Source organism: Dreissena polymorpha, chromosome 8 (genome assembly GCF_020536995.1).
Source record: "Dreissena polymorpha isolate Duluth1 chromosome 8, UMN_Dpol_1.0, whole genome shotgun sequence".
NCBI classification, from domain to species: domain Eukaryota; kingdom Metazoa; phylum Mollusca; class Bivalvia; order Myida; family Dreissenidae; genus Dreissena; species Dreissena polymorpha.
Window position 1 is genome coordinate 98,579,257 of NC_068362.1, and position 24,212 is coordinate 98,603,468.

General features: G+C 36.0%; 1 protein-coding gene across 1 annotated transcript in view; it reads right to left on the minus strand.

Annotated features, from left to right (window-relative positions):
• Positions 1–24,212, minus strand: part of LOC127840758 (general transcription factor IIH subunit 3-like) — a 38,777-nt gene that overhangs the window by 9,267 nt on the left and 5,298 nt on the right. Inside the window, exons 2-5 of the mRNA XM_052369174.1 lie at positions 16,670–16,776; positions 14,038–14,143; positions 11,724–11,798; positions 10,447–10,514 (exon numbers count right to left, since the gene is read on the minus strand). Of these exons, the coding sequence (XP_052225134.1) occupies positions 10,447–10,514; positions 11,724–11,798; positions 14,038–14,143; positions 16,670–16,776 (356 nt within the window). The remainder of the gene's footprint in view (positions 1–10,446; positions 10,515–11,723; positions 11,799–14,037; positions 14,144–16,669; positions 16,777–24,212) is intronic.

The window sequence follows — 24,212 nt, forward strand, 5'->3', positions numbered from 1 at the left end:
AAAACACAAAATCCTGTGTTATTTTTACATGTTTTCATAGTGTTTAATTTTATTTAATTAAATTAATTCAATTAAATACAAGTCACGCTCGAAAAAAGTTGTTATTTATATATATAAAAGCATGAAAATAATGTAATAGGAGATATGTCATTTGGACAAAAGATCCTTGGCTTTTCACATATTTATATTTAAAAAGACCAAGTGTAAGTTGCAGTAAAACTAAACTGAACTTAACATTTCTATTTACATACTTGGCGCATGTGACGTTTCTTTTTACATACTTGGCGCATGTGAGAACTTATTAAAAATATAATGCTCGGCTCGAAACAGTGGCAGCTCTGAGCTTGCGGTGATTTTGCCAAGCTTCAATAATATATGTAGTATAAAATATTAAATGTAAATGTTAGTCTGAATTACATATATGTGGTAATCGATATATATAATTATTTTTTAAGATAAAATATTGATGTCATAAAATAAATTGGTATGATAGATGTCTGTTATATATATGTTATATATAGCTGTTTTGTTATTTCAGAATGCACCACAAGTCAAGTCTATCGCTTCATCGCTAGAAGAGAATGCGCTTGAAAACATCGCAAACAATACGATTAGTTAAACCAAAATGCATTTTGTCAACTACATGTCACACTGGAGTTTGTCTGCAACAAATTACACCTGTGCTAACGCCCATTAAGTCACCATTTTGTTCAATATTGTATAAAGTATCTCCACCCAAAAAGCGAGCAAAGAAAAGCATTTCTGCAAGGGCTCTTTTTGAGCATCAGCAATCTTGTGAAAAATATGCCGTGACATTCATGACGCTACTGAATCAGATTTTCTTCTAAACATTAACAATGGATCAGTCAAAACGCAAAGCCAACAGTTAAGTGGAATCGATATTGTGTGAATCTCAAAGCTATGAGAATACTACAACACAAGCAGACAATTTAACGAGATACATATTCGTAAAATAGTTAGTACAAATGTATCTAAGATATGAAATAGTTGTATATCTACATATCCAATATTAAATCAGATTCTACCACCTCCTTTTAATACCAATTTTATGAATTGTTATAGACTTTCCGAATGCTTTAAGAATGCTTTGTGCTATTTTATGCCAAATACAAATTATGTTAATTCTATGTCATGAAATAAAGTTTAATGTTAATAAAGAAGTCATTATGACCTAGTGTTATATTTTATATGCAACATCATATAAAGGCCCTCGAATACATGTATGTGTTATTTAATCTTGACTGTATCAGAAGTTGCCACACGCAGGAAGTTTTCAATATTTTATTGAAGCTAAATAACTGATAAAATAACTTCCTACCGGACATGTGCCCAATTTGAGGGGGGGGGGGGGTGGCAGATAAAGTTATGATGCTTCAAGAGAAATCTACTGGATTAAATCATTTTGAGGACTTTTATATTTATTATCTATTTCATATCTATTATACCCGGTACATGAATGTTTTCCTATCAGAATATACTGTTGTTGATAGCCTAGCGCAATGTTGAAATTATGCATTTGTACACTTCAGCATGTGGTGCATTACAACTAGTGTTTTGTGTATTTCCTTCATTGTCAGATATAAGTTCCAATAGACAACATCAGTGCAGCAATATTTTTTTTATAAACGATAGTGTTAACAAGGTTTTGCTATAGCCATACACGGTAAACTGCCCCGCTTCCTAGTGGCCATGTTTTTCAACGGACCGTAACAATTTTCGAATTAAGCCGATGTTTCATAACAACAAATGTTCGGACCAAGTTTCATGAAGATTGAAGTATACATGTGACTTCTAGAAAGTAAAAAGGTTTTACTATAGCCATGTGAGCAAATATGCCCCCCTGGGGGCCATCTTTTTCAACGAACCTGAACCAATTTCAAAGAAAGCTGATATATCATTAAGACATACGTTGTGACCATGTTTCAAGAAGATTGAACGATAAATGTTAATGCTAGTGTTAACAATATTTTTCTTTATTTTGACCAAGTGATCTAGGTTTTGACCTGGTGTGACCAAGTTTCGGACACGACAAAGATAGCACTGGGACAACTTTTCTTACCAAGTTTCATGACAATCAAGCAATAAATGTTACCTATAGAGTGCTACCAAGGAAAAATGTTGACGACGCATTAAGGACAAATGGTGATGCTAAAAGCACACCATGAGCATCTTGTGCTCAGGTGAGCTAAAAATAAGAAACTAAACGTTATATGTTTTATGTAACAAATGTAATTTTTATTTGCACTAAACTAAATTTCCAGTGCTTTGTATTGGTTATGTCATAGTCAGCGAGGTAAAGATAATGCTTATATACAGTTCATAGATTGGCATGTTCACAAATTCAAATATATGACTGTTAGATTAAATAAATTCTTTATCACAGTCGTTCTCAAGATTTATTAAAGTCATATCACGGTGATAATTTTCTCATCAATCCCTTGACCGGTTCGGCTGTTTTTGGGGAATGAGTGGCAACAATACAGAAATCCTTCTTTAGTCAGGTATGTTGTGTGCTGCTTAGAGTAATTCATCCATAGAAAGTGATGTCCACTCTTACATTATCTATCCAGCTTTTCTTCTGACGGCCTCGGCGTTGACCTCCCTATAACGTGCCCTGGATAACAGTCTTGCACAGAGATTCGTTCCCGGTGACGTTTCCAAACCAAGCCAGCTGTACCTAAGCACAAATATTCGTGGTCATAGTAGTGCAGATATAAACATGCCCTTACTGAAGCTTGTTTCATTCCGTTCACTATTGTCTATTTCTCAATATGAAACAATCAAAAGCAATCCATGGTAATTTGTCCACTTCATATTATGGACTTAATTTATTTGCCCATCGATATGTAAAGAGAACATTACCGGAATCGATTTGCTGTTGGCATACATGGTAAAGTCTTCTTGGACCTTGTGTAGTACAATCTGATCTCAGTTCTGAAAGTTAAATCTAATAGCATACAGTTGACAATATAACAGCAAATACATTTTTAACACATTGAATAAACACACATTCACAGATGGGCATGAAGAATTTCTTTTCCTATTGATTTTTGTAGTAAAAATAAAAGAATACTAGCGTTATAAATAAAGTTTTTGGCTGATCACAGATGTTATTACAATTTTATTATTATAAACATCGCATTAAAAGTAAAAACAGACGCAGTTCAGATGATGTACTCAAAACCGTACTTTGCGCATAATTATCATTAATTTAGATATTAGATATTAGACCTACTGGTCTCACATAGAGACACTGCACACATGTTATTGTCCTCTTTGGCATGACCTACTGGTCTCACATAGAGACACTGCATACATGTTATTGTCCTCATAGGCATGACTTACTGGTCTCATATAGAGACACTTCATACATGTTTTTGTCCACTTTGGCATGATGTACTGGTCTCACATACGGACACTGCATACATCTTAGTGTCATCATTGGCATAACCTACTGGTCTCACATAGGGACACTGCATACCGTATGCAGTGTCCCTATGTGAGACCAGTAGGTCATGCCAAATAGGACAATAACATGTATGCAGTATCTCTATGTGAGACCAGTAGGTCATGCCAATGAGGACAATAACATGTATGCAGTGTCCCTATGTGAGACCAGTAGGTCATGCCAAAAAGGACAATAATATGTATGCAGTGTCCTTAGTATGTGGGACCAGTAGGACATGCCAAAAAGGACAATAAGATGTATGCAGTGTCCCTATGTGAGACCTGTAGGTCATGCCAAAGAGGACAATAACATGTATGCAGTGTCGCTATGAGAGACCAGTAGGTCATGTCAAAGAGGACAATAATATGTATGCAGTGTCCCTATGTGAAACCAGAAGGTCATGTCAAAGAGGACAATAACATGTATGCAGTGTCCCTATGTGAGACCAGTAAGTCATGCCAAAGAGGACAATAACATGTATGCAGTGTCCCTATGTGAGACCAGTAAGTCATGCCAAAGAGGACAATAACACGTATGCAGCGTCCCTATTAAGACTATTAGTGCTTCTTTAATGCACTTTGAAATGAAAATCTAACAAAAATTCGAAGAAAAAAAGAAGAATTATAATGAATTTAAGAGGAATTTCCACAATCAAAGGGAAATAACTCCAACAACAAATAGCAGACAGATTTATATTATTCTTTTCTTCCACCACAAGCATTGTGTATTTGTTGTTTTGTCTATATCACAAGATATCACACAGTAGTGTTAAAACAGGGTCCCATTTGATATAAACAGTCATTTTATCAAATAAAAATAAACCTTGTCAACATTCTAGAAGCAACTTTTGGGGCATTATCTACATTAATTATCCTACCATTCTATTCATTTTTGTCATATGAAAATTTTTCTATTATATATTGGACAAATAATTGAATGATCATCTAATGTTGTCTAAATCACTATCAATAACACTCACCAGTGTCATTATTTAAAGTTTATAAAATACAATATTAAGTCTAGTTATGGTTAAGGTTTATTTCAAATATGTTTTAATTTGAATGACATCATACTGTAGCTCTTATTTGCAGCCTAAAAGGGTCATGTTTCTAAGCATAAATAAATTTTAACACTAGCAGTTCTGACATCATTGATGGCAAATGATTAATTGTAAAGATAATCAGAAATGCATTGCTAAAATATGAAACACATCGCGTTGCAAAAACACATTATAAACACAACTAGAGCTTTGTCACAGACGTGACGAATACCCCCACATGAAGAGCGTATGAAAATAACTTGGAATAGGGAACACCATGCTGAATGTGTAAAACGCACTAAATGACCCAGTGACCTAGTTTTTGGCCCGGCATGACCCATGTTCGAACATGGCCTAGAGATCATCTAGATAAAACTTTTGATTACGTTTGGTGAAGGGCCGATGATAAGTACTTGAAATAGAGAGCTGACACCATGCTGAATTTGTAAAATGCATTAAATGACCCTGTGACCCAGTGTTTTGCCCGTCATGGGTCATGTTTGAACATGGCCTAGGGATCATCTATATAAAATTTCTGACCAAGTTTTGTGAAGATTGGAAGTAAATTACCTAAATTAGAGAGCGGACACCATGCTCAATGTTTAAGCGCACTAAGTGACCCCGTGACCTAATTTTTGACCTGGCAAGGCCCATGTTCCAACTTGGCCTAGAGATTATCTAGATAAAACTTCTTACCAAGTTTGGTGAAAATTGGATGAAAACTACTTGAATTAGAGAGCTGACAACATGCTGAATGTTTAAAACGCATTAAGTGACCCCTTGACCTAGTTTTTGACCAAGCATGACCCATATTCAAAGTTAACCTTGGCATCATTTAGATACTGTACAACTTTTGAATAAGTTTGGTGAAGATTGGATGAAAACAACTTGAATTAGAATGTGGTCAATTAATACGGACCGACCGACCGACAGACAGACCAACAGACAAGTTCACTGCTATATACTCCCCCAAAATTCGTGTGTGGGGTATAAAACAAATAGATCTCCATCAAACAGTCTTTAAAAAAATGAAGATTGTCCTGGGATTATGGTAAAACCTCAAACTGAAACAGTTATTGTTGGGGTTTTTTTCAACTATAAGGCACATATTCACAATTGACTAGACAAAACAAGACGAATTCACAGAAAACACAAAGTTTTTATTCCAGTATATATAAACATTCCATTCAACATGGACACAAACAAACATAAAGCAGAGTGAGGAATTCCAATGCCAGACTTGCCTTACTAGAGTTTTTCATGCTAAAGTAAATTCTTGTTTCTTTATTACTTGTACTTGTTCATGGAAAACTAAAAACTAACAATTATTTACTTTCCTAATAGAAAAATCACAATCAGTATTGTCAAAACAATGACTCTGAAAGCAAAACCTCCAACTCTAAATGTATCTGAAATTCATGGTTGTTCCAATGAAAGCTTTTAATTGAGACTGAAAACTAATTCTGACGCCGCCCCATGCTACAAAATGACCCGGTCTCCATATGATCATTGGCCAGCCGCCAGCTTGTTGAGCATAAAAATTTGTCGTCCACTGATTGGACAGAGATCGCTCTCTAGTTTTGACTGAGGTATAAGCAAGCGCCAGATTTGGTTCATTCAACATGTAGCATCGAACTCATGACAAATATTTCGTATGCACTATTTATTAAGAAATAGAATTTGCTCTCCTGAGATACAAAGGAACTGTCAACGGAATCAGAACCATTTTCGAACACGTCCTAGATATCATTAAGACAAATCTTCTGACCATGTTTCATGATTATCGGACCATTAATGTGGCCTCTAGAGTGTAAACAGGGTTTTACTATAGCCATATAAGGAAAAAGCCTTTAACTGCCATTTCAACTGAAATATTTTTTTGATAATTGTTAAAAGTAAGTCCGGGTTCAATATTCAACGGTTATTTTTTATCAAGACCTGACATTCAACAATGTTTATATCGCAAAATCACTTTCTTTTTTATTTTATTGTTTCTGAATGTGCAGAAAAAATTCTTGTTAGTTTTTTTTTAAAGTAAGTCTTTTATGCAGACAAATGGATTGTTCAGCTTAACTTGTCAGTGGATAAGTAAAATATTTTTTATCATACCGCTACATTGATATCGGCCTCTAATAACAATGATTGATATCGTTTTTATATCAACAGCAAGTTCTAATATCAGTCAATGTGTGAAGATAGGTGATATTTGGTGGAATAAACTATGTCATAATTTATGGTAAAATAGAATCTGATTAAACAAAACAGTTTGATACCAAGATGTAATATATTATAGACGCAAACACAAAAAGCAAAAAAACAACAACACAAAATACATCTTTTTGTTTACAAATATTAGGCTCATGACGTTATTATCAACATGTTTGACGTCAAACGTTATTAGCACTTCAGCTTAAAATAGATCATTGTAGCGTGTTTTCATTTTGTTATTTCATTTGAAATGGGGAGATAGAGGGCATATAAACAGGTTACTGCGCTATGTGTGAGTTCTACATCAGACACTGCACCCACACAACACTGTTCTGCTATTCTACGCCTCACTCAATATAAGACAAAACAACAGGGCAGTAACCAATAACTCACTCTATTTCGAGCCCCTGGTAATTAAATACACTGCAAATAAAGCATCAGCTTCAACACTTTACAGGCAAAATGCTAACACAAATAAACATGTAAAAGGTAGAAAAAGTAGAAGGGATTGAACTGCAAAGACAAAAGCCCGGTTGACTACTAGATGTGTATGTAGCCGCTTACCAGTAGGTACTGAAGCTGAATGGTTGACCTCTAGATGTGTATGTAGCCACTTACCAGTAGGTACTGAAGCTGTATGGCTGACTACAAGATGTGTATGTAGCCACTTACCAGTAGGTACTGCAGCTGTATAGTTGCCTACTAGATTTGTATGTAGCCACTTACCAGAAGTTACTGCAGCTGTATGGTTGACTACTAGATGTGTATGTAGCCACTTACCAGTAGGTACTGAAGCTGTATGGTTGACTACTAGATGTGTATGTAGCCACTTACCAGTAGGAACTGCAGCTGTATGGTTGACTTCTAGATGTATATGTAGCCACTTACCAGTAGGTACTGCAGCTGTATGGTTGACTACTAGAAGTGTATGTAGCCACTTACCAGTAGGTACTGCAGCTGTATAGTTGCCTACTAGATGTGTATGTAGCCACTTACCAGTAGGTACTTCAGCTGTATAGTTACCTACTAGATGTGTATGTAGCCACTACCAGTAGGTACTGCAGCTGTATGGTTGCCTACTAGATGTGTATGAAGCCACTTACCAGTAGGTACTGCAGCTGTATGGTTGACTACTAGATGTGTATGTAGCCACTTACCAGTAGTAACTTCGGCTGCATGGTTGACTACTACATGTGTATATAGCCACTTACCAGTAGGTACTGCAGCTGTATGGTTGACTGCTAGATGTGTATGTAGCCACTTACCAGTAGGTACTGCAGTTGTATGGTTGACTACTAGATGTGTATGTAGCCACTTACCAGTAGGTACTGCAGCTGTATGGTTGCCTACTAGATGTGTTAGTAGCCACTTACCAGTTGGTACTGAAGCTGTATGGTTGACTACTAGATGTGTATGTAGCCACTTACCAGTAGGTACTTCAGCTGTATGGTTGACTACTAGATGTGTATGTAGCCACTTACCAGTAGGTACTGCAGCTGTATGGTTGACTACGAGATGTGTATGTAGCCACTTACCACTAGGTACTGCAGCTGTATGGTTGACTACAAGGTGTGTATGTAGCCACTTACCAGTAGGTACTGCAACTGAATGGGCGACTACTAGATGTGTGTGTAGCCACTTACCAGTAGGTACTGCAGCTGTATGGTTGACTACTTGATGTGCATGTTGCCACTTACCAGTAGGCACTGCAGCTGAATGGTTGACCAGTAGGTATTGCAGCTGTATGGTTGACTACTAGATGTGTATGTAGCCACTTACCAGCGGATATTGCAGCTGTATGGTTGACTATTAGATGTGTATGTAGCCACTTGCCAGTAAGTACTGCAGCAATGTTTGGTTGACTATTAGATTTGTATGTAGCCACTTACCAGTAGGTACTGCAGCTGTATGGTTGACTGCTAGATGTGTATGTAGCCACTTACCAGTAGGTACTGCAACTGAATGGGCGACTACTAGATGTGTGTGTAGCCACTTACCAGTAGGTACTGCAGCTGCATGGTTGACTACTTGATGTGTATGTTGCCACTTACCAGTAGGCACTGCAGCTGAATGGTTGACTACTTGATGTGTATGTAGCAACTTACCAGTAGGTACTTCAGCTGTATGGTTGACTACTTGATGTGTATGTAGCCACTTACTAGTAGGTACTTCAGCTGTATGGTTGACTACTAGATGTGTATGTAGCCATTAACCAGTAGGTACTGCAGCTGTATGGTTGACTACTAGATGTGTATGTTGCCACTTTCCAGTAGGTACTGCAGCTGTATGGTTGACTACTAGATGTGTATGTAGCCACTAACCAGTAGGTAATGTAGCTGTATGGTTGACTACTAGATGCGTATGTAGCAACTTACCAGTAGGCATTGCAGCTGTCGAGTTGACTACTAGATGTGTATGTAGCCACTTACCAGTAGGAATTGCAGCTGTATGGTTGACTATTAGATGTGTATGTAGCCACTTACCAGTAAGTACTGCAGCAGTGTTTGGTTGACTATTAGATGTGTATGTAGCCACTTACCAGTAGGTCCTGCAGCTGTATGGTTGACTGCTAGATGTGTATGTAGCCACTTACCAGTAGGTATTGCAGCTGTATGGTTGACTATTAGATGTGTATGTAGCCACTTGCCAGTAGGTACTGCAGCAGTGTTTGGTTGACTATTAGATATGTATGTAGCCACTTACCAGTAGGCACTACAGCTGTATGGTTGACTACTAGGTGAGTATATAGCCACTTACCAGTAGGTACTACAGCTGTATGGTTGACTGCTAAATGTGTATGTAGCCACTTACCAGTAGGTACTGCAGCTGTATGGTTGACTACTAGATGTGTATGTAGCAACTTACCAGTAGGTACTGCAGCTGTATGGTTGACTACTTGATGTGTATGTAGCCACTTTCCAGTAGGTACTGCAGCTGTATGCTTGACTACTTGATGTGTTTGTAGCCACTTACCAGTAGGTACTGCAGCTGTATGGTTGACTACTAGATGTGTTTGTAGCCACTTACCAGTAGGTACTGCAGCTGTATGGTTGACTACTAGATGTGTATGTAGCCACTTACCAGTAGATACTGTAGCTGTATATTTGCCTACTAGATGTGTATGTAGCCACTTACCAGTAGGTAATTCAGCTGTATAATTGCCTACTAGATGTGTATGTAGCCACTTACCGGTCGGTACTGCAGCTGTATTGTCGACTACTAGATGTGTATGCAGCCACTTACCAGTAGGTACTGAAGCTGTATGGTTGACTACTAGATGTGTATGTAGCCATTTACCAGTAGGTACTGCAGCTGTATTGTTGACTACTAGATGTGTATGTAGCCACTTACTAGTAGGTACTAAAGCTGTATGGTTGACTACTAGATGTGTATGTAGCCACTTACCAGAAGGTACTGCAGCTGTATAGTTGACTACAAGATGTGTATGTAGCCACTTACAAGTAGGTACTGCAGCTGTATGGTTGACTACTAGATGTGTATGTAGCCACTTACCAGAAGGTACTGCAGCTGTATGGTTGACTACTAGATGTGTATGTAGCCACTTACCAGTGGGTACTGCAGCTGTATGGTTGACTACTAGGTGAGTATATAGCCACTTACCAGTAGGTACTGCAGCTGTATGGTTGACTACTAGATGTGTATGTAGCCACTTACCAGTAGGTACTGCAGCTGTATGGTTGCCTTCTAGATGTGTATGTTGCCACTCTCCAGTAGGTACTGCAGTAAGCCAGCAGACTGAGGGATCTTTAGGTACATGCCTCCTGTGATATCACAGGCCTGCAATGGAACACACATACTATATGAGCTGAGCCCTGAGAAAAACAGGCTTGAGGCATGTGCCTTAAGTGTTGTCCTGTTAGCCTGTGCTGTTAGGAAAAATTCCATAGAAGCGGAAAGTAAAACAACATTTTAAGAACATGCATTAAGCCCAGTTTTGGTCAAATGTTGCTCGTATGTACCAGTATATTAACAGTCAGATCCATTGAGAGCAAAAACTTGAGCCATTAGCCATTTTGCAATCTATTCTGATAACAAATTCTGACGGTCAAGGGGTGATAATTACCACTATGTGAAATGTGCAGCAAGAAACACATTAAATATCACATGTAGATCAAAAATGCAAAGCAAATACCTTTGATTTATTTAACAGTTTAAACAAGATGCTATTGATAGCCCTAGGCTGATTACATTTGTCCATGATAGTAGAAAAATAAGCCAAAATTGATATGCAAATAAAACTAATGGTGGAATAAGTTCCAAGATGGGTGGTGCGGTGGTCGAGTGGTAACACTCTGGTCTACCATTCCAGATGTCCCCGGTTCAAATCCCGGCCGGGGCACTGGAAATTTCAGAAATGCTTCAAGTGTTTCCCACCCAACTAGAGATGTACTGGTATGATACCCAGGTAATTCTCGCGTGTATCGGTGCTATACACTGAGCACGTAAAAGAACCAAGGTATCTATTCGCAAAGAGCTAGGGTATCGCACCCGGATTCCTTGTATCCCAATACTGTCTCTTCTGCTTGCTGTCTCTTCAGCAAAACCAAAGGACCCCATTGGAAATAAGTGCTTGCACTTTCATGGGTTATCCTTGACCGCAAGGTCAAAATAAATACATACATACATACAAGATTTCGCAATTTAATGACCTTAAAAAGGCCTTTTATTCCGTTTTAAATTTTTGACAAGACGTGCTGTTTACAAAAATAAACTATCCTTGAGATAAATATTTTGACTAAGAGCAATGAAGATTGGCAATAACTTGTGAACTCTAGTGGGTTAACAAGACTGTGAACATTAATTTTACCCACTTAACTACATCGTACTTTTTACCTCAAATCATCCAGTTTTAAACTCATCCAAAATATCATAAGGCTTAATACCCTGATTATCAAATCTAACTTTAAATTGAGCAGGTTCAATGACATTACAGACTGAGTTGACAGATAGTAAGGTTCCTTTTCGAATAAGATAACAACTAAATACCTGTTGCAATAGTCCAGAGTCGGATTCCAAAATGCAAGCATCTATAACTACATTATGCAACACAACAAAGTAGACATAAAAATAAAAAGGTTTTTTATAAAAACATTAGGCTTACCTGTTTTATTTATATAGTAATTTAACTATACATGTATTAAACATGTTATTCAATAAACCTCTGGTCTATCATAACCCCTTATATAAAGAATGTAAAGGCTTTTTACTGAATTAAAAAAAGAGGATCCTGGAAATACTTAAACCCTTACCTGACAAACTGTGCTACATGTATAATACTCTAGACCTTTGGTTTGGGGCTACTTATACCACAGGGTACATGTATTGAATTGAATATGCTTTGCCATGTACGGCCATATAAAACATTGCACTAAGTCACACCATTGCCGCAAACTTTGACTCTAAAGTCACAATCTGAAAAAACTATGTAGAGGAGATATATTACACCTATAGGTCTTGTTCTCTACAGATATTTTTAAAGGTTATTCGGCTTATGTAGTCGTTATAAACAAATAACTACCAGGACATAACCATTTTTACCCAGGGGCAAGATATTTACAAACGTGGTTGAGGACAACTATACAATGTTTTATCACAAATACCACACATATTGGTCTTGGAATTTGGAAAGAAAGATTTGAAGATTTTACTACAGTCCAAGCTGAGAACAGTGATGATTCAATTGATTTTACCCCACTAAGTCATTTGCACACTGTGATATGTCAACAAGGGCTCATTTCCAATATAAAAGTATAATAACAAAAAACAATTATTTTGAATAATACAATGTTACCAGCCTGCACAGGTGAAAAAGAAAAATAGCTTTCGGTGTGAAATTTACTGGTTGTTGGCAGATAAAGCAAGGTGACAGTTATACTCAGGCGTAATATAGAAATATTTTGTGGAGGGGGTTGGGGTTGGAAATCTATGATTTCGTGGACGGAGTGGTGAATCTAGACTGATGTTTGTGACCGTATTTGACCACAGCCATCTAGTGACCCTTAGGTCAGGTTGGACTTTACATACATATACGTAGCCAAGAAACCTTCAGGGCTCAGTACATTTTGACCAAAGAGGGATGATGAGAACAAATGTTGAAGAGGATCACACTACAATGTTTCATTCCAAATATAAAAACACTGGGCCATTAGGTTTCAGAGGCAACCAATTTTACTATTTTCATTTTTAAAACCATTTCATGGCCTAAATTATCTAACCAAATAAATCAACAAACTGGATGCATAAAAACAATTCTCAAAGAAGACCACCTAAGCAACATTCCTGGGGGGGGGCATCATTACCACAACATTTCAAAGCGGGTTACAGAGGGATACAATGTTTGAATACAAAGAGAGTAACAGAAGGATGAGTTGCTTGAAGACAAAGATAGTTACAGAAGAATATGTCGCTTGAAGATAAAGAGGGTTACAAAAGAATAAGTTGCTTAAAGACAATGAATGTTTAATAAGGATACGTTCCTTGGAGACAAATAGGGTTACAGAAGGATATTTTGCTTGAAGACATAGAGGAATGCAGAAGGATAAGTTGCTTGAAGACAAAGAAGGTTAAATAAAGATAAGTTCCTTGAAGACAAAGAGCGTTACAGAAGGATATGTTGCTTGAAGAAAAAGAGGGTTACAGAAGGATATGTTGCATGAAGACCAAAAGGTTTACAAAAGGATGTGTTGCTTGAAGACAAAGAGGGTTACAGAAAGATATGTTGCTTGAAGACAAAGAGGGTTAAAGAAGGATAGGTTCCTTGGGGACAAAGAGAGTTACAGAAGGATATGTTGCATGACGACAAAGAGGAATACAGAAGGATGTGTTACTTTAAGACAAAAAGGGTTACATAAAGATATGTTGCTTGAAGACAAAGAGGGTTAAAGAAGGATAGATTGCTTGACAAAGACAAAGAAGGTTATAAAAGGGTATGTTGCTTGAAGACACAGAGGGTTACAGGAGGGTATGTTTCTTAAACACAAAGAGGGTTACAGAAGGATATCTTGCTTGAAGACAAAGACATTAATTCAGAAAGGCATCATGTGATTTTGGTTGTTATCGATATTGACCAATATATTATGCCCACAAACATACACACATGATGATCTTGTTTGAACTGTTTGAGTTTGAGAGTAAATAAATTGAATATGATTTTTTTTATTCCAGTGGCATCATTCAGCAGCAGTTGAAGTGATCTGGATTGTTAGATAACTTGCAAAAATTGTTATGCCCACAAACATTATCACAAAGTTTTATGATGATACATATAAACTCATCTCAGAACTTTAATTTCAGTCTTAACGTCTTCATTCATTCTTTCAAATAATTCATATTTCATATCATGGCTCTCATCTCCATTCACTGCTTGAACATGTTCATTGCTCGATCTTTTAGGATACAGAAAGAAGCTGGAATGAAAATTCAAATTAACATACTAATGGGTCAACAGTTTTTCACAAAAATGGCACACACACACACACACTGTGCAGATTAAAGAATGTATTGAGATAAAAGGTTTCATACAGGCACTTTCATATGAGACACCCTCTGGTTAAACAAGGCTGAAAGCATGTTCTTAATTATCATCCCAGAATAGCCTGTGCAGACTGCAGGTGAGGCACTTTTCACCAAGACAATATTTGACTGGGATTTCAATCGATTTTGAAAACCTGGAGTCAAAATGACCCAAGATCTCAAAGTGAATGGTCAAAATAAAAATGACTATGGTCCTGAGGTAACATGAAATGTTCCTAAATACATGTTTAAGGTTTTGTAATAGCTTATTTATCATAAAAATGAATAAAACATTTTACAAAAGCTTTATTATTTCCATAAAAGATCATGTCTGGTCTTTTTTTCTAGTTGGATTGTGGAAAACGAATATGTCAAAATGATGTAAGGCTTATTTTTTGAAGGAGTCAAACATAAGAAAATTGCAACTTGCTTGCATCAAAATGCAGGATTCTGCTTCGATGAAAATCACTGTTTGAGTTTTGAAGAAACAACTTTCAAACAAAACATTCCACTAATGTAATCAAAGTACTGACAGTACTGATGTGACAATGCTTTTGAAGAGGATGGATATAAAAGCATCAATTTAAGTTTATCTACATCACCAAAATCGATTATGTGGGTACGAAAATGTTGGGTACGAAACAAAAATGGGTACGAAAATTGTGGGTTCAAAAATTATGCCAAAAAATGGGAAAACAAAAATTGGGTAGGACAAAAATTTGGGTAGGGAAAAAAATTGGATACCAAAAAATTTGGGTACAAAAAAAATTTGGGTACGAAAAAAAAATGGGTACGAAAAAAAAATTGGGTACGAACAATTTTGGGTAAGAAAAAAATTGGGGGTACGGGGAAGTAGTACCCGTTGGGAACTTGACCCATTTAGCGAAACTGGGAGGCGGGTTACATTATCGATCAAATATAACACGAAATATCTTTAAAAATATATTCGACGTTTACTTTATGTACCACTTATCTTAAAAAACGTTCTGTTACAGAAAAACGTTTGTGCGTTATAACATTACGTTATAGCAGATATATTCAAAACTTGACATTGTCTTTAATTACACCATGCTCTTTAATTTCACATGTATATCATACCAAATTTTATATTTCGTTGTTTTCTTTCCTAAGTTAATGATGTCATGTGTACGGACGTGATTTCACACATTTTTTCTCTTTTGATTACTAGTATTTTTTTTTCTATAATTCAATTAGCTTGGGCATGTTTGTTCGTTAAGTACGGCAATAATTTCATGATGATTCCCGAAAGTAGGTATTAGCACATAGTCGTAAGAATACTTGAATATGTGAGTTCACCCATGAACACATGGTAAGGTTGACTAAATCTCCGCAATATGGCCTAATATGTGTTTAAAACAGCAAACAATATCCAACAAACGAATGAATTATCAAACATAGTATGTGCACTGATGTAGCTCTATAATTTCTATTTGAAAAGTTTATTAAATATGCAAAATAAGAAAGCACGTTTAAGAGCGAGTTTCATAGATATTATACGGCTTTTATTGTTTATATACCATACTCGCTACAACGTTTACAAATGGCAGGTTTAAAATAATTCGTTTTCTTAACACTCCTGATCGCGTTAAACGTTAATTATACACGTTTTTATTCGCAATTTATTCACAGAATCACTACAAATGTAAAATACAATACAGAAAATGCGTAGTTGTTTCATTGATCTATAAACATATAATGGATTGAATATAACTGATTTAAGATTAACGTTTTCAAACTATTATTAAATCTTTTACCCAGAATATACTGTGCTATTTATAGCTGAGCTTCTTTTACCTTTATCAATGATAATCAGCGAGGTATGCCGATTAGAAAAATCGAGCTATCTCAATCGGACTGGCTCGGTCTTTTACATAGGTTGCCATTGTGATGAATATTCTCATGATATGATTACTTAGACGAGCTGCTTTGCAGCATCGTCAAAAAGTGTCCTCCTGCATAATAAGACTGTGTTCACTACTATGCACATGCATTAAGCCAAGTTTTCCCAGATTTTCCTCATTTGTTTGAGGATTTTAGTATAGGCACCAGCCTGTATCGTGAAAGAGCAAGATCAAGAATAAGTTACTGTGCCGCAGTGTGCATAATTGAAATCACCAATTAAACAAGCATTTTATGTATGCAAGTGTTTTTACAAATAAATTTCAAGATGGCATCATTTTGTTTCAGAACAAATAGAGGGATAACATGCATTTGACTTGAAACATTTAATGGAATTGTTATGTTGATTAATATCAAGATATAATATTTGTTAGAAACTAAGGATATCACAATCTATTGTCACAATAACCTAAAATTGAAAATCTGATTGTATGGCAGGTGACAGGTAACTTAAAATTCACAATTGATCTTTTTCAACCAACCTACGGCATATCCACAACTTACCATTTGAGTGTGCACTTATGATGGCCAGCTTGTTAATGTGATGCATTATCAGATGAGAATTTGCAAATACCATTAAACTATCCAAACATTTGGATAATGTCAGCTGCAAATAAGAAGGCCACATAATAATATGATGTAATTTATACTTCAACTTTAATCTTGAATGGAATACTAGTTATAAGCTCATTGGTTAAAAATATCGTAATTGATTGTGCACATTTGAACCTCAAATAAAGTCAATACATGTACATAATATTGTGTGCACACATTGATTTCTTATGTCAGTGTTTGCCTTAAAAATAATAATTTTCTATTTTTGATAATACTTGATTTTTTAACTTAAATTTAATTACTTGTGTTTAATAAAAATGTTACTTTACTATTGTCCAATTACATTTGGGTAAAGGATCATGTGAGCTATTTTGCCCATCCTTATCAATCTGGGCCACTATTTCTCGTTTTTTATTATGCTGTTTAGGCAATAACATTTCTAAATCTGGAAAGATTACAAGGCACAGGCTGACCATGGACAAGGCTCAATGTTCAACAATTCATATGAGCATGTTGTGCAGAGCTAGTTTAAAAAACAACAACAACAAAGATTTAGCAAACTGAAGTACAATGATAATGACCTGTTTTTCTTGATTCCTGTTCATGCGCCCCACCGGGCAGGGTTTGTATCCAGTACTACCACAACAAGACTGCTAAGACTTTCAGTGTCTGGAATAAGATATTTGTGTCTATTTAAATGATACATGTATGTTTCCTTAATACCACATCTCAATTTGTAATTGTGAATGCAAAAACATAAAATGTAAACATTTCTATAAATTATTATAAACAAAAAACAAGAGCTGTGTTTCTGAAACACAATGCCCCCTACTGCACTTTGAAGCCATATATTTGACCTTTGACCTTGTGGAATGACCTTGACTTTTCAACACTCAAAATGTGTAGCTCCATGAGATACACATGCATGCCAAATATCAAGTTGCTATCTTCAATATTGCAAAATATATTGGGATAAGTTAACCAAGGTTTAAGTTTGGAGACAGAATGACCATACATGCCAGAAGTCCTTATCTTGGTGGGACAGTCCTGCTTTTGGGGTGTTTGTCTCGTTGTGACACAATTTGTTCCGACATTCTATATTTGCTAATCAAGCTGTGTCATGCTTAAATTATCATTGTTAATCCCTTTTTTCCCCTTATTAACCCTTTCCCACTCAGAAGCAAAGTGAAAATGGCTATGTGCGAACAGCATAAAACCAGAATAGCCTATGAGTAGCTCGCGGTCTGTTCAGGTTTTATGATGTTTGTTACTCATCAGTATCTTAGGGTTGAAAATAAATCCTTTCAAACTTGCATATATTAAGAAAGGACTTGCATTTAATTTGATATTCTAAAGGACTTGAAATGAGTCAAAGTGCGTTTCTGAGAGGTACAAAATTAACAAACCATATCTACAGTGATCCAGTGATGGTTTTGACACCTTATCAGCGATTTATCGGCAAATTATTGATTTTATCGGGCATTCACACAATGGTGTTTTTATGATACGGGTCGCTTATTGCGAGCAATAGTTGCATCGAAATGAATTTAAAGCAGACGGCTTTTGTATTTCATGGCCCGAATCAAGTCCAAAGATATTATTACCCTGTATTCTGTGTATTATACCACCGGAGGTTAAAAAACCTGTCAAAACACCAATTTAGTATATCATTCAAATTGAGAGCTTACCACTACATATTGATGTTTCACATAGATTTACTTTGGATTTCAACTGATTTTCAGAAAATAATATGTACATATTGCATCAATCTAAATTTAGAGTTAATTGATGATTGGTTGAATAAAACCAGTGCTCGATGAGCGCACATCGCGTTGAACCATTACACATGCCTCTGTCCCAAATGGATGTCAAATAGAGGCACGCCCCAAATTTCACGTCATGGATTCATCCACAAAGTGCACATGTGTGTTTACTAATGGAAAATGGAGAACGTCTGTGTTTATGAAATTCTTAAACACATTTATCGTCAATTTTTGTGAGAAATAATGAGGTTTTGTTAGTAAAATACTGATTACTGACTACAGTAAAGGTGGCTGCATTATGATGATTCCCAATTATTGATTGTTTTAGGTGACCCGCATTTTTGTCAAATGTCTCGACATTTGTAATGGAGTGTCCCGATTTCGACCTAAAAATTCCTGGCATGTATGAGAATAACAGACAGTCAGGCCAAAAACAATATAACACATTGCTTTTGTCAACTTCAAGAAAACAAGCGTCAGTAAGTATGTGACAAAAATATGTTTAAGCGTTACAATAAACGAAATAAAAAGAACGTCCGATTAATATTGATTTCCGATAAATACTTGTACTCGCAGTAGCGAACTTTTGTCCGAATACTATACTATCCGGTTTATATAGCACTCACCTGCCGTGATATTTATTTTGGAGCAGTTGAAACCAGAAGTTGTATCGCTCAATAATTAAATGCAACGTTAAATTAAACATTAATCACACGCAAAGCGACATAAACGTAGCAATGTAATATTTTCTGTAGCGTTACATAATCCATGTTGTTAATTGTTGTTGATGTTGTTCACAGCCACACGGCCGCAGTTATCTCCCCTGGTAAACCACAAGTGGAAGTAACGTACCCTGGATAGTATTTTTTTATTTGTTTTTATAAGGAGCCCAATATACTCAAATAAATATATAAAATCATGTTTAATGAGAAAAAAATTGACAAAGAGCCATGAAACAAAAATCCGCACCCTCTGATATTGGAATCATAACAAGGTCATTAACTAGAATTTATCATAGACCTGTCTTCGCGGGCCGCAAAAATGTCAAAAGTAGCTTTAATCAATAGCATCCCTTGATCCTCCTATGGGCTATTGGACAACCTTTCAAAAAAAGTTCACTTTAAAACTTATTTATTTTTTCATTTTTTTACATTTATTAAAACATCGTTGTTGTTGTTGATTGGGTATTCATGTGCCTGGCTCTGTCAGTGTAATTCACTGCTAAGCCGGGTTCAAGAGCGATGGCTACTTTCGATTTCAAGTAAATCAAATTTAGAGTTATAACAGTTGTTGCAAAGAAAATATAACATTTTGGAATTAGTTTTTAGGGGTAAGTGGTTGCATATGCATGCATTATTTGACACGCTTCGCTATTTCAAAGGAATAGGACGCGAGCTATCTATTAAGGGGCAAAAACTCAAAAATATTGTTTGAAAGTCTGTAGAAGATTTATTCGGGTTGACAAACGGACTGGAAATATTGCTCGGTTTTCAACCGACTGTGAGTTAATAGCTGGACAGATATTTTTGAAGTTAACTTTTTTTGAAAGGTTGTCCAATTGCCCATAGGAGGATCAAGGGATGCTTGGATTTAAGCTATTTTTGACATTTCTGCGGCCCGCGAAGACAGGTCTGTAATAAAGTCTAGTTAATGACCTTGTTATGATTCCAATATCAGAGGGTGGGGATTTTTTTCGTGGCTCTTTGTCAAATTTTTTCTCATTAAACATGATTTTATATATTTATTTGAATATATTGGGCTCCTAAAAAATATATATATGAAAAATACTATCCAGGGTACGCTACTTCCACCTGTGTGGTAAACGTCTATCACCGGTATTAACCTTATCGCGATGACGTCAGAAAAGGGGCAGTCCCTTAGCGACGGTGAAAACAATGCCCTAAATACGGTCGATTTACTACGCTGATTGAGCACCTCTGCTGATATTTCGTCAATTGCATTCCTATTGGGAAGTCAATAGGTAATTAAATGTCCTGTAATTGGTGTTTTTAATGTCTTTTGACTATTATGGTTAGATTGCACTTCGAAAGCCCGATATGATCAGAAAATAAAACTAATGGGACTTAATAAATGTCCGTACAAATTGCAAGCTGGATGTTGGAACAAGAGCAACGCCTTGCGGGTGCAGACCGCTCATCTATTTTCTTTTTAAAGGTGAATGGACTCTCATTTTAAATCACAAAGGAGGGAGGGGTGGAGTGAAGAGGGGTGTATAGTGTGGGGGTGTGGACATTTATTACATTATTTTCTAAAAATGCGAAAAAAAATGCAAACAAACAAACAAAAAAAATGGGGGTGGGGGGGGGATTCTTGGGTGCGATGGTTGGACAGTATTTCAAACATAAAATAATAAAAATAAATATTTGTGTTTTTTAACCGTTTAAAAAATGAAATTTGCGGGGGGGGGTATAGTGTGAGGGTGTGGTGGTCATTTGTGAGATGATCTTAAAAAAAAAATTAAGGGGGAGAGATTCGGGTGGGGGGAGAGGGGGGGGGGGGTTGGAATTCTCGGGTGCGAAGGATGACGGTATTTCAAACATAAAATAATAAAAATAAATATTTGTGTTTTTTAACCGTTTCAAAAAAAATAATTTGGGGGGGGGGGTGGGGGGGTTATAGTGTGAGGATGTGGTGGTCATTTGTGAGATGATCTTAGAAAAAAATAATAGGAGAGGGATTCGGGGGGGGGAGAGGGGGGGAGGGCACGGGTGATGGTTTGGGTGGAATCTATTGTGGTATGTCAGGTAAGAGTAGTTTTGTCAAATTATCAATCAAATCTAATCATAAATAAAGAAGTTATGGCAATTTTAGCAAAATTTAATAATTTGACCTTGAGAGTCAAGGTCATTCAAAGGTCAAGGTAAAATTCAACTTGCCAGGTACAATAACCTCATGATAGCATGAACGTATTTGAAGTTTGAAAGCAATAGCCTTGATAGGTAAGAAGTAAAGTGGATCGAAACACAAAATTTAACCATATATTCAAAGTTACTAAGTCAAAAAAGGGCCATAATTCCGTAAAAATGACAACCAGAGTTATGCAACTTGTCCTTTGAATGTACCCTTGTGATAGTTTGCGAGTGTTTCAAGTATGAAAGCAATATATATGATACTTTAGGGGTAAAGTTGACCAAAACACAAAACTTAACCAAATTTTCAATTTTCTAAGTATAAAAAGGGCCCATAATTCTGTCGAAATGCCAGTCAGAGTTACACTACTTTGCCTGCACAGTCCCCTTATGATAGTTAGTAAGTGTTGCAAGTATGAAAGCAATAGCTTTGATACTTACGGAATAAAATGGACCTAAACACAAAACTTAACCAAAATTTTCAATTTTCTAAGTATAAAAAGGGCACATAATTCTGTAAAAATGCACGCCAGAGTTATTTAACTTTGCCTGCCCAGTCCCCTTATGATAGTAAATAAGTGTACCAAGTTTGAATGCAATAGCATTGATACTTTCTTAGAAAAGTGTATCTAAATGCAAAACTTAACAAAAATTTTCAATTTTCTAAGTATAAAAAGGGCACATAATTCTGTCAAATTGCACACCAGAGTCATCTTACTTTGCCTGCCCAGTCCTCTTATGATATTAAGTAAGTGTACCAAGTTTGAATGCAATAACATTGATACTTTCTGAGAAAAGTGGACCTAAACGCAAAACTTAACCGGACGCAGACGCCGACGCCGACGCAGACGCCGACGCCGACGCCAAGGTGATGACAATAGCTCATAATTTTTTTTCAAAAAATAGATGAGCTAAAAATGACCCGACCAAGTGGCCGATGATCGATTACGGCGACATTCATGATTAACTCTCTCACTGAGACACCGGGTAAATTCGTTTATTCTGTAATAACGGGAGTATCCTTGTACCCAACCAGCACACCACTATCGGATAGATATCGGTAGCAAAACGGTATATCGGAAAATCGGCACGATGTCTATCCGATGTTAATCCGTTTCGCCGCCCGATGTTTGTAACTACCAAAAAAGTCATTTTCCAGGCAACGTGTTTAATGAAATATTACATAATACATATATTCGTACCATAAAACATAAATATGGTCAATAATTAATATGCAACTTTTGCTTGTTTTTGCCGATAGCGAGCCGACAACGGCCCGTTGTTGTTGTAAATGTTTTCGTTCAAAAACGATAATTTCGTTCGGTTAAGAAAATTTTCTGGCGGCCAAGTTAAATTAGGCGTTCGAATACAAACATTGCGTCTTGCGTTTTGTTTCGGAGATCTTCATTAAAGTTTAAGTTAGTATTTGTTTATTATATTATATTATTAACTTTATTTGTTACGCACATGTATATTTGTTCGTAAATAACGTGATGGTACATGAAGAATTTGAATTATTGATTCGTAATATATATTCGTGAGGTAGTTTTTACCGCGCGTTCATACTTTGCTGTTTTTGTTTCTTGTACACTCACTTAAATTGGATGTGTATACAGTTTAAATTTATTTGTACAAATTAAGAATATTTGTGTTTCGTTGTTTCATTGAAAGATTCACCACTATTGTTGACAAGACCATGCCCTCAACAGCCAACCCACATTTCTAGTGCCGTGAGGAATTGGCAAGGTTGTCTTCTGACAGACCTCGCTCGATAGTTCCAAGTTACGTACTATTCCTGAAGTTTGTTCTTTGGTTGTTAACATGCTATTTGTATTACGTTAAAAGTACACTTTTATAACAACATAAAATACTAGTCAGCAGTAGTGCAATACTTTATGCAGATAATTTAAAAAATGTGTTATTCTGGTGACTATATGAATTAAACTGCCATAATATTTGAGGTTTTAAAAACAATCATCAAAATTAAATAGCACTGTTTATCTTGGGATATTTAAGCACATGTATTTAAATGATCATATAATAATAAACCTAAACTTGTACTTTTTCAGGAGCCGTCAAGCAAGTCTTTCTGATCACAAACAGTTACATGGAGTTTTTCATAAAAGCATTGCTTCGAATGCCAGTGGCTGCCGTGAGGGAGGGTGCACCAAGCCTTCGACGATGGCATCAGCCATGGCCAAAGAACATTATTATGATTAATTAACTTTCTATATGACTGTTAATCGTGTTAATAGTTACAACTAATAAGGTTTACACTTTTAATCTTACCTTATACACTTTAAATTATGACTTTTATTGAGTCATCCTCGAAATAAGACTGCCTTTGTTTTATTATATATATATTCTTAAATATTAAGGCGTTAAGTTAATATAATTTAACCATTGTATGTCATTATATTGATTAAACAGTTATTTCTGTTACCACTCGGCAATCTGGACTGCTATACAAAGTCTGCTTTTGATACTATATTTATATAAGTGATGTACGTGTACAGTTGTTACACAATTTAAAGGCTTTATTTATATAAGTGATGTACGTGTATAGTTGTTACACAATTTAAAGGAATTATCAGATACTAGCTACTCTACAAATTTTTAACGGAATTAACAGAAACAAGCTATTCCAACATATTCAATCGTTTCGAGTGTGTAACACTAGTTTCGAGTGTGTAACACTTTATAATTTTATCAATTTCAAATGATCACAATTCATAAACTAAACTTTATTTCCATCATCAGTCTACGCCATATAGTGTCATTTTGAAAATCTGTAAACAATGCCCTTCAAGGCTTTCCTTTCTTTAGCCAAATTTGCACCAATATATATTTTACAA